We start from the raw sequence: 11,940 nt of genomic DNA, 5'->3' as shown, positions 1-11,940 counted from the left end.
ATATCAGTTTTTATACGTGTGCTAGTGTTACATTTACATAAAATATCAGGAGAAGTCTCACACAGCGATTAGACTATGGTTAAGAGCATATTTTTTATATGCGATATTCGAAATATTGTGTCGTACACAAGACGCTTCTCCTTCGTTTACTGATCTATATATGTTGAGCTGTATGAACATGCGCGATAGATGTGTATATGTATCATATTCTTTCTCGCACAATCAATGCTTCGAAAAATTATACAATTACAAAAGATTATACAAACAAGAGCATTAAAATGATCATTTTAGAAAAATATACAGCTACATGTGCCTTGTAAGAAATTTGTTGCTTTCTTCCAGATTTGAATTATATGAATCGTTGCGGCGAAACAGTAGCTCTTATTTTTCTCCAAATAATACTGCAACATGAAGTTTTTTTCACACGGTTTATTTGTTGTAATACAGCAAATAAACTATTCATAAAAAACTTTATGTTGCAGTATTATTTGGAGAAAAATAAGAGCTACTCTTTCGCCGCAACGATTCATATGTAGATTATAATCGTTTCGTGACGTTAAAATTGAAATTAAAATGTTTGTATTTATGGCTGCAGATTTTTTGCTTTTTATTTTCAACTTAAAAAACGGTTTTTTTATTTAAACACCACAACTTTTATGTTAAAAGGAAATATTCTTTTATTATGAAACACTTAAAAATGTATTCTTTATTAGTTTGTATTGTTATATTACATAGATTGTGTGACATATTATGATTTACTAAATCTGTGTTCGTCTTTTAATTGATTTTCTAACTCTTCAAAAGTATTTGCTTTTACTGCTTTCTACTTATGATTCTGCTCCGACCGAAAATAGCTCCCATGAAACGATGCAAGACCGAATAATATATTTCAACTGAAGTCTTCTCTTTTGTTCAAGTAGGTAAGAAATGAGAATTATCACAACAACAATGGTCACAATTGAAATTAAGTCTGTAAGAAAAGAAATGACATTTTTAATGATTACCTTTTTAGAGATTTCCTAAAATTAATTCAACTAAAAATTTGTATGGAGTTACCCTGTAACAATATTTGTTAAAGTGTAGCTTGAGTGCAATCCTTGCAACTGAAACATCAATAATAATATGGCCATAAACATTAAAATGAATAGTGTAACAGATAAAAGCTTTAAAAAGGTTTGAGCATTTAAATTGGGAATACGACGTTACTTTTTGCATTCTCTAGAATCCTCATCTTCATATTAAGTCCATGAAACACGATACATGGTTCTAAGACAGATTGGTTCATCTTTAGACACATGCAGAACTTGTTTTGAACTTAGCTGTCCAAAACCATTTGAGACACTTTTTCGTAAATCCAATTTGTACGCCATCGCGAATGGAAATTTTTGTGGAAATTGTGAAAGTAGAGTAGGATTCCTGTTAAGTCTCCTATGCGCATTGGTTGACATGTTTGATTTATCAGAATTTAGTGCCAAAACTTTCTTAACATATGTAGTATAGAAATCAAATTTGGTTCACAGACTTTTGCACGGTGGACTGTAGTGTATTATACAAATCTGTTTCAAATAATTCCCATTTAAATCATTTTCAACCAAAAACTTCTATTATCTCTCTCTTTAACTCTTTGTTTGTTGAGAATTTAATATTGAAATTCGAATAAAATAGCAACACCGTTAGGCACGGCTTCATTCGAGAAAAATATGTATAAGCATGAAAGTGACCTTAAATTTAAATTAAAGTGACATTCAAATTTTTGTTGTTGTTATACAATGTACATGTACAATAATATAATATGACTCGTTTATAGCTGATCAAAAAACTGTTTAATCTTTAAGACGCATATCTCATAACATGCGCAGGCACGCAATACATGTAGATTTGTTTGAATCAAAATTCAAGACAAATTTTACAATAGTAAAACAACAGTAGTCTCGTATACTCAATTGTAAACGCAAGTAAATTCATAGCCGAAGAAATTTGTACGATTTCAATAATTTTTGAATAATTCTAACTTTTAAATGAAAAAGAATTTTTTTTACAATTTAATTAAATAGTTTGTAGTAAATAATTAATCGAAACATAAATTTTGTGTAACAATGAAAGTTGCTCGTATGGTGTTATTTTAATGTGTCTAAAAGTGCGTGCGACTTATGTTACACAAACAAAGAAACGTTGCGATCTTCGGCGTTGTTAAATTTTTTGCGTTTCTAATTTTCAATTCATTTCACAAAAATAAAACTCTTTTTTAAATAAAGACCACGACTTTTATGGAAAGTGGAAATATTCTTTTATTATTGAAACCTATTTACATGTGATCGATTTGAGGGGACGCAATTTCAGGTAAACTTTTTCTTTCGGTGACAGCAAGGCTTGCTTGGGATGAAAAGTTATAGAATCAACTGAATCAGAGCTAATTAAAAATTCAAAATTGTGAAGGAGAGTCACAAGTGCAGTGTATATTTGCATCAATGCAATACGAGCTCCAATGCAACCTCGTGGACCTTCTCCAAAGGGCAAATATGCCATTGAATGCCTTTTTTTAACTTCTTCGCTATCAAATCGATGAGGATCGAATTTCTCTGGATTTGGATAATATTCTGGGTCGTGATGAATTCCAAATACGGGCACTTTTATCCACGTATTTCGTTCAATAACTTGATCGGTTCCAGCAACGCAATAGTCATTTTTGGCTATTCTGTTCACCGTGGCCGATATGGGATATTTTCGAAGCGTCTCTGTGAAGAAATAGGCAGAGATATGAGATTGTATTTTTATGATTAAAAAAAACAACAAAATTGATTAAAAACTTGCAACAACAAAAAAAACCGTTGCTTTAACCTACCTTGAACAATTTGGTGAATATATGGAAGATCCATCATCATTTCGTATGTGAATTGATTATCATATTTCTCATAAGCTATGCGAATAACATTTCGTGCGTTATTTTGTACATCCAGATTTTTCGCCAGTTCATATAAACAATTGGTTAATGTCGTTGAGGATGTTTCAAATCCAGCTTGAAAGAAAACGTTTGTTTGTGCAGCGATTTCATTGAATGTTAAGGCCTCATTGTTGTTCGTGTTTTTTTTATTTTTAAAATCTAACATGATGTCCATGAAATCATTGCGTTGAATTTCATTTTTTTCACGATATTCAACCGTTTCTTGAATGGCATGCATAAAGAAGGCGGCTACATCATCTCGAATGCTTTTTATTCCCAGTATATTTGCAATTCTTTTATATGAAGTAATTAAAGCTAAAAATCGTGGACTGTGTCGTTGTTCTTTTATCGCCAAACGACCCATTGTTATGAATTCGGCATTTCGATTGTTCAAGCTATTGCATTTATTTTTTTTTTTTTATTTATTTATTCACCGTCTGATCACAGACTGTATTTATCACAACATTTTGTACAATACCATTCAATACCAAATGCACAATTACCAATAACATCCGAAGTGTATCGCATCATAAAATCAATGATATCTACACTTTTGTTGGAAATTGTAATCTTTTCATTTAAAACATCACATAAACGATCAGCAATTCGGGTCACAGTCGGAAACATAAACTGAGAATGTTAGAAATGAGATCAAATTAACTACTTCTTCTATAAAGCAAATGCTTTAAAGCATTACCTTTAATTTCCCGGAAGAAAAGGCTGGTGTCAATTTACTTCTCAATCTTTTCCACTCGTCTCCATCCATAGTGGTCAGATTTGCACTCAGTGGGTCGTATTTTCGATTTGAATACAATCCTCTGTCCGTAAAGTTCGCAAAATCTTTGATTAAAATATCTTTTGCTAAATCAAGGTCCAATATAATTGCAATTGGACGCGTATAGAAATATATACCAGTGTTGAGATTTTATAAACAACCGTATACAATACAATTGTATATACGGAAGGGTTGTATATACATGTCTATAGGCAGTGTCCAAAAACAACAACAATGCTGTGCGTACCTATGGAATCATTGTTTCTCATTCTTCCATTCTCTCATTCGCAAAACAACGACTCCTTAGGTACACTGAAACGTGTGTTGTAAAGTAAGACATTGTATATTGTCATTGCCTACAGTTGTATATACAATCGCTCTTATTTTGTGCAGTATAGACAACATCACTGATATATACCAAAATATTTGACACCAGTGCATTTGAATTTATCGTAAAGACTTTTAATCATATAAACCACATGAAATTTTTCACCAACACCTTCCAAATTTCCATACGGAATTTTCGGCTCTATATGTGGCACGTTTCTTTTTTTCCAATAATTGAATGCATTTCGTTGACGATAGGAGGCGTACCAAATTGAAGTAACTATTATTAAAACCACAATGATCAACACATTTACTAAATCCATTTCAAACATTTTATGTTTCCAGTTTGAACGTCTTTTCTTCTAAATTGAGAAGTTTGTCACAATCAAAGTATACAAATTAGAAAAATGGACAAGTTATTAAAGGTAAAACACACAAAAATGTTCGTCTCCCAAAAAGGTTTCCACCAGAACCGTGCAGCTAATACTGATTTAATGCATTCGAATGCCAAGATATTATAAAATTGTCTTTTTATTATCTCAGTTTGTAATCGACCTTGCAATGATATTGATGTCTAGCTAGTAGCCATTATCAATTCAGTTCCAAAAACAGATGAGATTAAAAATAAAGAGGCAATAAATGTGTTCTTTGTACGTGGAATTAAACTGTTTTGTTTTTCGAGTTCTGTTGGCTTTTTTTAGTCAAAAAATTAACTTATGATTGTTAAGAGAGGTATTTCTATAAACTTTTGTAGACATCATACATGCATATAAATAGACGAATGTACAACTAATTCAATTTTGATCAAGAATAAATGTTCAACATAAAAAGTAAACATTCAATTGTTATCGGACTTTTTTTGGTAATCAAAAATATAAAAATGCCGATAATTTTATTCAAACCGTAAACAACAAACTCAAAATAATTCATTTTCATCATACGAAACTTTTACACATTCGATATACATCCTGACAAACTATATGAGCAAGAAAACAATTGTAATCTTATGCAATTTTATTGGATGCCATGAATTAATCAAGTCTAAGGAAAATGAAAGGAAACCAGCTACTCTTTAATAAAATCCACTTTTAAAAATGCCACGCGTTTTTCCCCTAAATAATTCCCCAGCAATTTGGCCACATTGACAATGTGCTTAGACAACCTTCAGAACGTCACTCATATAAAAAGAGGAGAAATATACACAAATAATAGCTTCGATAAGCGGTTTTGTTACGCTCAATTCTATTTTTCGAAACAATCTTTTCATCAATTTATTTGATGCAATGGAAATGGCATTGAAAACCCCAAATGAAAATGATTCACTTCATCTATAATAGATCCAAGAAATCAAGCAAAACCGAATGGTTTTAAAAGTTTTTGTCTTTTCTTGCTATGCATAACTCCCGGCTAAGTGTTCAAAGTGAAGTTTCTGAGTGGGCAAGAATATATTCCACACAAATGATTTATGTATGCAGTGAAAATTCAGTTTCACAGAACCACAAAACTTATTAAGTGGCAAGTGTTTCAACTGTAAAATGCAGAGATGGTGGTGAACAAGCATTCTCTCTACCGATAAAGTTGTACGAATTTAACGCTCGATGGAGAAAGATAGCGAGAAACAGTGAATGAAAGAAAGAGATAAAGAGAACGAAGAGGCAACAAATCAAGCCGTATCCATAAATAATAAAATGTACATTTGGATTACGTCATGTATGTGTGTGCTCAGTTGGACAGCTGTTTCAAGCGATAACAGTTGCAGTAAGCAAAAGTTCTTCCACATACACAACAATCTTGAGCATAAAAAATTTCAAGTGGAAAACATGTTTGGTATTCTTTCAGACACACATTTAAAAAAAAGCCTGACAAAACATTTTCAACTCAGCCGTAGTTTTTGGACCAAATGCACGGAAGCAAAGTGAAAAGTTTTTTTTTCGCAATTTTATTTTTTCTTTTTTTTTGCCACATGTACTTTTCAATCTGAAGTATTGTAATAAACAAAGCCACCATCAGTGTTGTATTGTGAACTTTTCAACATTATCCGGTTGGCCTCTGGTTGATTGTGAATCTTCTTGACAAAAAGCTGACACCGGATGTAATTTCTTATCAAATTGTATATGATGACACTGAATACGAGTGATGGGTTCAAATGCGCAAGTGGTGATAAAAATACAAATTTGGGCACAATTCAAATACTGAAACGAAACATAGACGTTCGTATAATTTAATTTCACCCATGTTTAGCGAAAAAGAAAACTTAATTTTTGTTGAAATTTGATGAAACTTTTAATCGCAAACGTACCTGTACAACGTTCATTTGATTCAACTTATATTAAAAGCTTGTGAAATGAATTTCATAAAATTGGCTATGATTTTCTATAAAAAAAGTTTTTAAATCGTTTCCAACAAATTTTCATTACATTTTTTTTTTCATATTCTTTGGAACATTGAAAACAACGCAGTGTTGGTGACAAAAATCCCTCCCGGTTATTTTCGAAATGATGTCCATTATGTAGAGATTAAGAGTAAAACTAATAACTTTTGTATTTTATGCACACTGCGTTAACGTTATAATTACGTTCATCAGATTTTCATCGTGTTGAATAATTCACCGTGCCATTACCACTTCCGAAAATGAAATTCGAAAAATAGATACGCAGACCGTGTCGCGCATTTTGAATGGAATGCAAACTGTTCTCAATCTACACGATGCTTGTGGTCTAATGTTTCGAAATTAATTCGTAGCGGCGAAAATATATTCACATTGGAAATTGATGACGCAATTTATTTTTACTTTTCGACATTGTAATTGTCGACGTCATCGCCATTAAAATGATCCACAATTTTCGACTGTATGAACCGTAGCCAGCAATTTATACGCTCAATGGTTTTTTGTTTCTCACAGAATGGTGCGGCTTTAAATCATTTATCATGTAATTTCGAAGTATATGCTGTACAGCATCGAATACATATGTCTGCATGTACGAAGCACTCAATTTAACTCTCGAAGGGAACAACAATATTCCATCGACTATGTGTATTAACAGCCATCGTTCACATTTTTGGCTATTTTCGCATTCGGAAGACAACCGAAAATTAAATAAAAATCCCATAAGCTTTACATACATCTAATGACAATATTCAATTTTATCAACATTCTGCATTGAAAGAAGTAAGTCTTTGGAATTGTAAGAAGAGCCGAAAAAGATATATAAACAACAAGATATCGTATGCGCTTTAGGGTGTGTGTATGTAAACCCTTTGTAATTAATTTGCAAAAATGAAACTATGTGGCAGAGTGTTTTTGAATGATGCCATAGAGATCTTTGTATTTTCTCCTAAAAGCCATATGAAATGGATGGTTCCTTGCAGCGTGTCATACCGTGGAATTGGAAATTCAAAATGTTACCAAGACTTATGCGATATCAATATAGGCATGGCCCGGTTTGGGTATTTTATATTACCAAAATATATCACACATTCCGCGTACTTTTATCATTGAACTTAGGTTATATCATTTGCCTGCGTTTCAGTTCAAAGATGCAAATAGACGTAATATAGTAAGGATACACAAAATTTAATTCTGTGCACGAATGAGAAGAGCTACCGAAAAAATCGACCGCACCAAATACACACATATAAATGAACGAACGCGACACGAATAAAAATAAACGATAAAAAGATGAAGAACATGTAAAAATGATGAAAATCAAAATGTTAAGGAATATGCCAAAGTCCCGACGAAAACACACGGACATTACGACGAATATATGAATATATATTATGCTATAAAATGTGGAGCAACCATTTTTAGGATATTTTTTGATGCAGCGCGCTTATCCCATCATGAGCCGATTACAAGTTGCGGCCACCATGTATTGTAGTATGTACATTGTACATGTGATTGTTCGATTGACATTTGTGAATCATCTATACATTTTTCTATAATAAAAGGCCACATTACCACAAATATTTCATGATTTTTTTCGCTTTGCAATAATAAATTTGAACGACCAGATAGATGCAACGTTCATTCACTGGAAAATGGGCACCAATAGACGGCTTAGGCTTTTCTCATTGCCACCAAAATAAAAGCATTATAAATGGAATGTCACGCTCGCCCACGAAAGAAAAATGATAATTGCATAATGTCTATATATAGTTGAAGACTTAATATGATTGAAGCTTCTAGACGATACGAATTATTTGAATAGATTAACGCATTCAAAATCGCATTCATACGAACTAATCTCGAGACAAAAGTCTGTGCGCAATAAATGGAAGAGTCTCTACTGTTGCAAAATATGCGATGAAACCATAAGTTGGCGATGAGTCTACCATTTTCTTCATCTAATTGGCAACATATTGACTTTCATACACCAAATTTTCACACTTAATGGTTAAAGTTGGTGACGCGTCGCTTGTAAACCATATACATTCACACGCAGACAATTACCGTATTTAATGAAAATAATAAGGGAAAAGAAAATCAAAGCTACAAATTGAACTGTTCATTCATTTATACAGGGAAATGAAGAGAAAAGAGAAAAAAAAATCGGCATAGACGAATCATGTAACAGTTGTTAAAATATGCGCAATCATGAGATTTAAAAATGAAAGAAGAAGGAGTGGAAAAAAATGATTGTTGGTCCCTATAAAATTGTGTGTGTTCATCGGCAAACAATGTACTTTGTTCGCGTAAATGCAAATGTGTTCCCATGCAATAATGTTGCCGGCGGCGGTAAGTTCGTTTTTCAATGAGAATGAAAAATAGCTGTTAATAAAAGTTTTGACTTGTATCACAAAAATGCTGCCGATTTTGCAAAGCGAACAAATGTCGTTAAATGTCTGTACATGACTACACCACTGAAACGCAACGCGCACATTTCCATCGCACGCTGCTTCTCCAAGTTCCTTACAATATTCACACTTCCAATGGAGCGGCGCCTGTGTGAATAATATTCCAATATTTCCAATCGAAACGTGGATAGCGTGCTCAGTGCACACGCTCTTTCTCTCTCTTGACTTTTGCAATACTTGCGAATTTGTACTCTATCCCACTCTCAAACAGCCGAATGAGTGAGAATGAGAGAACAAACAGCGAACGCTTCGCCATGCATACGCCGCATATTTGCCAACTGTGTATTTTAAAACACTTGCAAATTGCCTTCGTTCTTTCTCTTTCACACGAAATTATTTGTGTGTTTGGACGAACGAACAATGAAAATGTCTTTTCCATTCATCTCTGAATGACTTCAGTTGAGATTTGAAGTTCCCGGCGAACGCAACTCCGAGTGCATGTTTTCCGTAATAACAAAAAGTATTTTTTTTTTATAGAAGTGGTGATTTAATGGGAAAAAATCGAATCAAATGATAGAAAGTGAAAATTTGGTGTAGAAAAAAAAATGTGAGTGAAGCGTAAATAATACAGTGAAAAAGAATTTTTTTCCATGAAATTATCTTCGCACGAAATCGTCAAGAAAATAAAACGAAAAAAAAAATCGCGCATTCGTCTTTGAAAATTGGTTTCTAGGCAACAATAAATTTCGATTTCTCTCTCGCGCGGTAAAATTGCCTATTTGCGTCGTAAAATACAATTTCTTGGAAGCAATTTATCGAATTTAACTGTCACAAAATCATTTTTTGTTATTGTTGTTGCTGTCGTTTGGACAAATAAAACAGGAGGCGTTTCACTTGTATTTCGCGTATTTTTTATGAATTTTATTGCGTTCTCAACATTTCCGACCGAATATTTTGAATGTTTTACGGAAATTCGATATATGTATGAACGTGCCCGGTGCGAACAGTGCGAAGGCGGTGTGTTGACGAGTGGATTTTCTTGTATTGTGCGTGAGCAAATAGTTGGGAGAGAAAAATCGCAAACCAAAATATACTTATCAAATGTTGAAGATTTTCCTATCTATTTTGACATTCATAAATGATTTGATTTGTGTATTTGTACCTATCCATGATTTTGATTTTTCCCTTTGATTCGGTATTATGTTTCGTCGGATTTTATGTGCGCGCAACGAAAAAGAAGCAAACGTGAAGTAACATAATGGAATGAATTTGTCGAAGAAATAGAAATGTGCTATCCATCAAGTCGTTGGTGTAAATGGGAATGAGTACAACGAACCATTTTCCGTGTGGTTCATGGCACCAAACCAAATTGTTATTCTTATGTAGATCGATGTTTATGTGCTCGTTTCCATCAAGTTTGCACATCATACAAATAATGTTAGCAAAACAAATTAATTACCAAAAAATTCGATTTCGAACACACTCTTACTAATCCCTCCACATACACACCCGAACGAAATAAAAACGGGAAATCGCATTTCGACTATAATCAGATACTATCAGTATTGCTCTTATGTATTAAGTAAATGGTCTTGGTGTTTCTTGCGTCGTTCTAATAAAACACCGCCACCGAATGACCAAATGACGTAAACACATTTCGATTTTGGACGTCGAACGAAAGAAAGCGACCCGAATTGAAATTAAAATTGATTAAGCTTTGTATGTATATGTGGTTATTGTTATGTACATAAAATATGTGGTTGTTGGTCCTGAACACGCTAGTAATAGGCAAATATCAACCATACGGATGGCGTTGTGCTTGAGAATGGCATATATTTCATTGACTGTTTTTGTTATTCTTGTGGGAGTGTGTGTACTGTGTATGCAAAGAGAGCTCATAGCAAAATCTCAAACGAAAAGCTCATAATCTACATGTATAATACGAGAGAGAAAAAAATCAAGGGACAACCATTTCTAATCATATCTTCGCATTTATTTTCGATTACAATAATCATTGACGTGTAAATAAAAGCTGCTTTTGTTTTCGCATCGATTTTTTTACGCTTTTTTGCGGCTGTATTACACATACAAAAACAAACGAGCGCTAGCGCACACATACCAAAACATGTTCTTTTGATGGCAAACGAAAAAGGAAACCATGACAATTTTTACGACTGTTTATGTCAGAACACGAGATCACAGGCGATTCATTCTAATGGATTCAATTCCATTCGATTTATTTCTTCGGCAGAAAACTGTTTGTGAATACGAAAAAGATTTTCTGAATATATATTGAGATATTTACTGGCCAATATATGCGTACCGCCACCACACACACAGCAAACGAAAGTCGTTGAGCAAAAAAAAAACAACCATTTACGTTTTGATACAACGAAGCGAATAAACAACCCGTGCCATTGGATCTGCCAAACACTTTTCTTTAAAAAAAAAATTCGAGAGAAGGGAGAAAAAAAGGTTGAATAGAACCGTTGATATGCTGTCTGTTTGTTTCGGTACGAGATATGATCCAACAAACGACGCCAGAGAAATAAATGCAAATGAATTCTTCATATAAGATTATTACGATTCGGCATCGGTGAACGGCAACCGTCCACCAACCACATTGCGCCCATCTATTTTCTCAAAACGAACAAACAAAAAATCGACACACAGCTCCAATGTTATCTTTCTTTTTAACTTTATCGTTGTTGGTTGTGGTTGGAATTTTCTGCTTTTTTTTCTTCTTTACATTTCGGTTCAAAAAGAAAGCTGCTTGTTTTTCTCTATCGCAAAATTGCCCAGTTGCCGTGAATAAATAGGATGGTATTTGCTATGCCAATTTATTTACCATGCAAACCGAAGTAAATGATGGAAATATTGCCTGTTGGCTCACTTTCTGGCCAAACGAATGCTGTCGTCAAAATATCAGAGCGCTAGTACACCTATTAATTTTCATGAAAAGTGTCCGTAAACTCATTTTTCCTTAATACTAAAGCTTCGAGCCAACCACTTCATCTTCTATCGTTAGATGCCTTCACGGAAATATGTCTGCATACATTCGAAAGTGAGAAGGAATACCAAAAAGGAGAAAATAAGAGAG

The 11,940-nt window shown here is 33.4% G+C and overlaps 2 protein-coding genes across 11 annotated transcripts in view; one reads left to right on the top strand and one right to left on the bottom strand.

The window, feature by feature from the left end:
- The first annotated feature begins 1,925 nt into the window (after positions 1 to 1,925).
- LOC116337909 (probable G-protein coupled receptor 158) overlaps positions 1,926 to 11,940 on the top strand; it is a 59,126-nt gene continuing 49,111 nt past the window's right edge. For 3 of the 10 annotated variants that reach the window (XM_031762868.1, XM_031762859.1, XM_031762861.1), the window contains exon 1: positions 9,315 to 9,447. The gene's annotated coding sequence lies outside the window, so the exon portion shown is untranslated. Of the gene's footprint in view, positions 1,980 to 2,051; positions 2,341 to 6,112; positions 6,136 to 6,156; positions 6,254 to 9,314; positions 9,448 to 9,777; positions 9,887 to 11,940 lie in introns of those variants that run through there. The other 7 variants (XM_031762867.1, XM_031762860.1, XM_031762862.1 and 4 more) reach the window with 6 other exon arrangements.
- Positions 2,302 to 4,375, bottom strand: LOC116338271 (cytochrome P450 6A1-like). The gene is made up of 5 exons (XM_031763403.1): positions 4,122 to 4,375; positions 3,639 to 3,837; positions 3,424 to 3,571; positions 2,843 to 3,346; positions 2,302 to 2,735 (listed from the first exon to the last, which is right to left on the bottom strand). The coding sequence occupies exons 1-5, from the start codon at positions 4,373 to 4,375 to the stop codon at positions 2,302 to 2,304; spliced, it is 1,539 nt and encodes a 512-aa protein (XP_031619263.1).

Source organism: Contarinia nasturtii, unplaced genomic scaffold, assembly GCF_009176525.2.
Source record: "Contarinia nasturtii isolate CC-2019 unplaced genomic scaffold, AAFC_CNas_1.1 Cnas_scaffold_350, whole genome shotgun sequence".
In the NCBI taxonomy this organism is placed as follows: Eukaryota; Metazoa; Arthropoda; class Insecta; order Diptera; family Cecidomyiidae; genus Contarinia; species Contarinia nasturtii.
This window is presented reverse-complemented; position numbering and strand designations above follow the sequence as displayed.

Bases quoted from the DNA above. Each gene is read 5' to 3' on its own strand.
- LOC116338271 (XM_031763403.1), bottom strand. From the start codon at position 4,375: ATGTTTGAAATGGATTTAGTAAATGTGTTGATCATTGTGGTTTTAATA. The intron at 3,347-3,423 runs AATGGTATTGTA...AAAAAAAAAATA, and splicing joins TAATTGTGCATTTGGTATTG to AATGCAATAGCTTGAACAAT. The intron at 2,736-2,842 runs GTAGGTTAAAGC...ATTTCTTCACAG, and splicing joins TATTCACCAAATTGTTCAAG to AGACGCTTCGAAAATATCCC.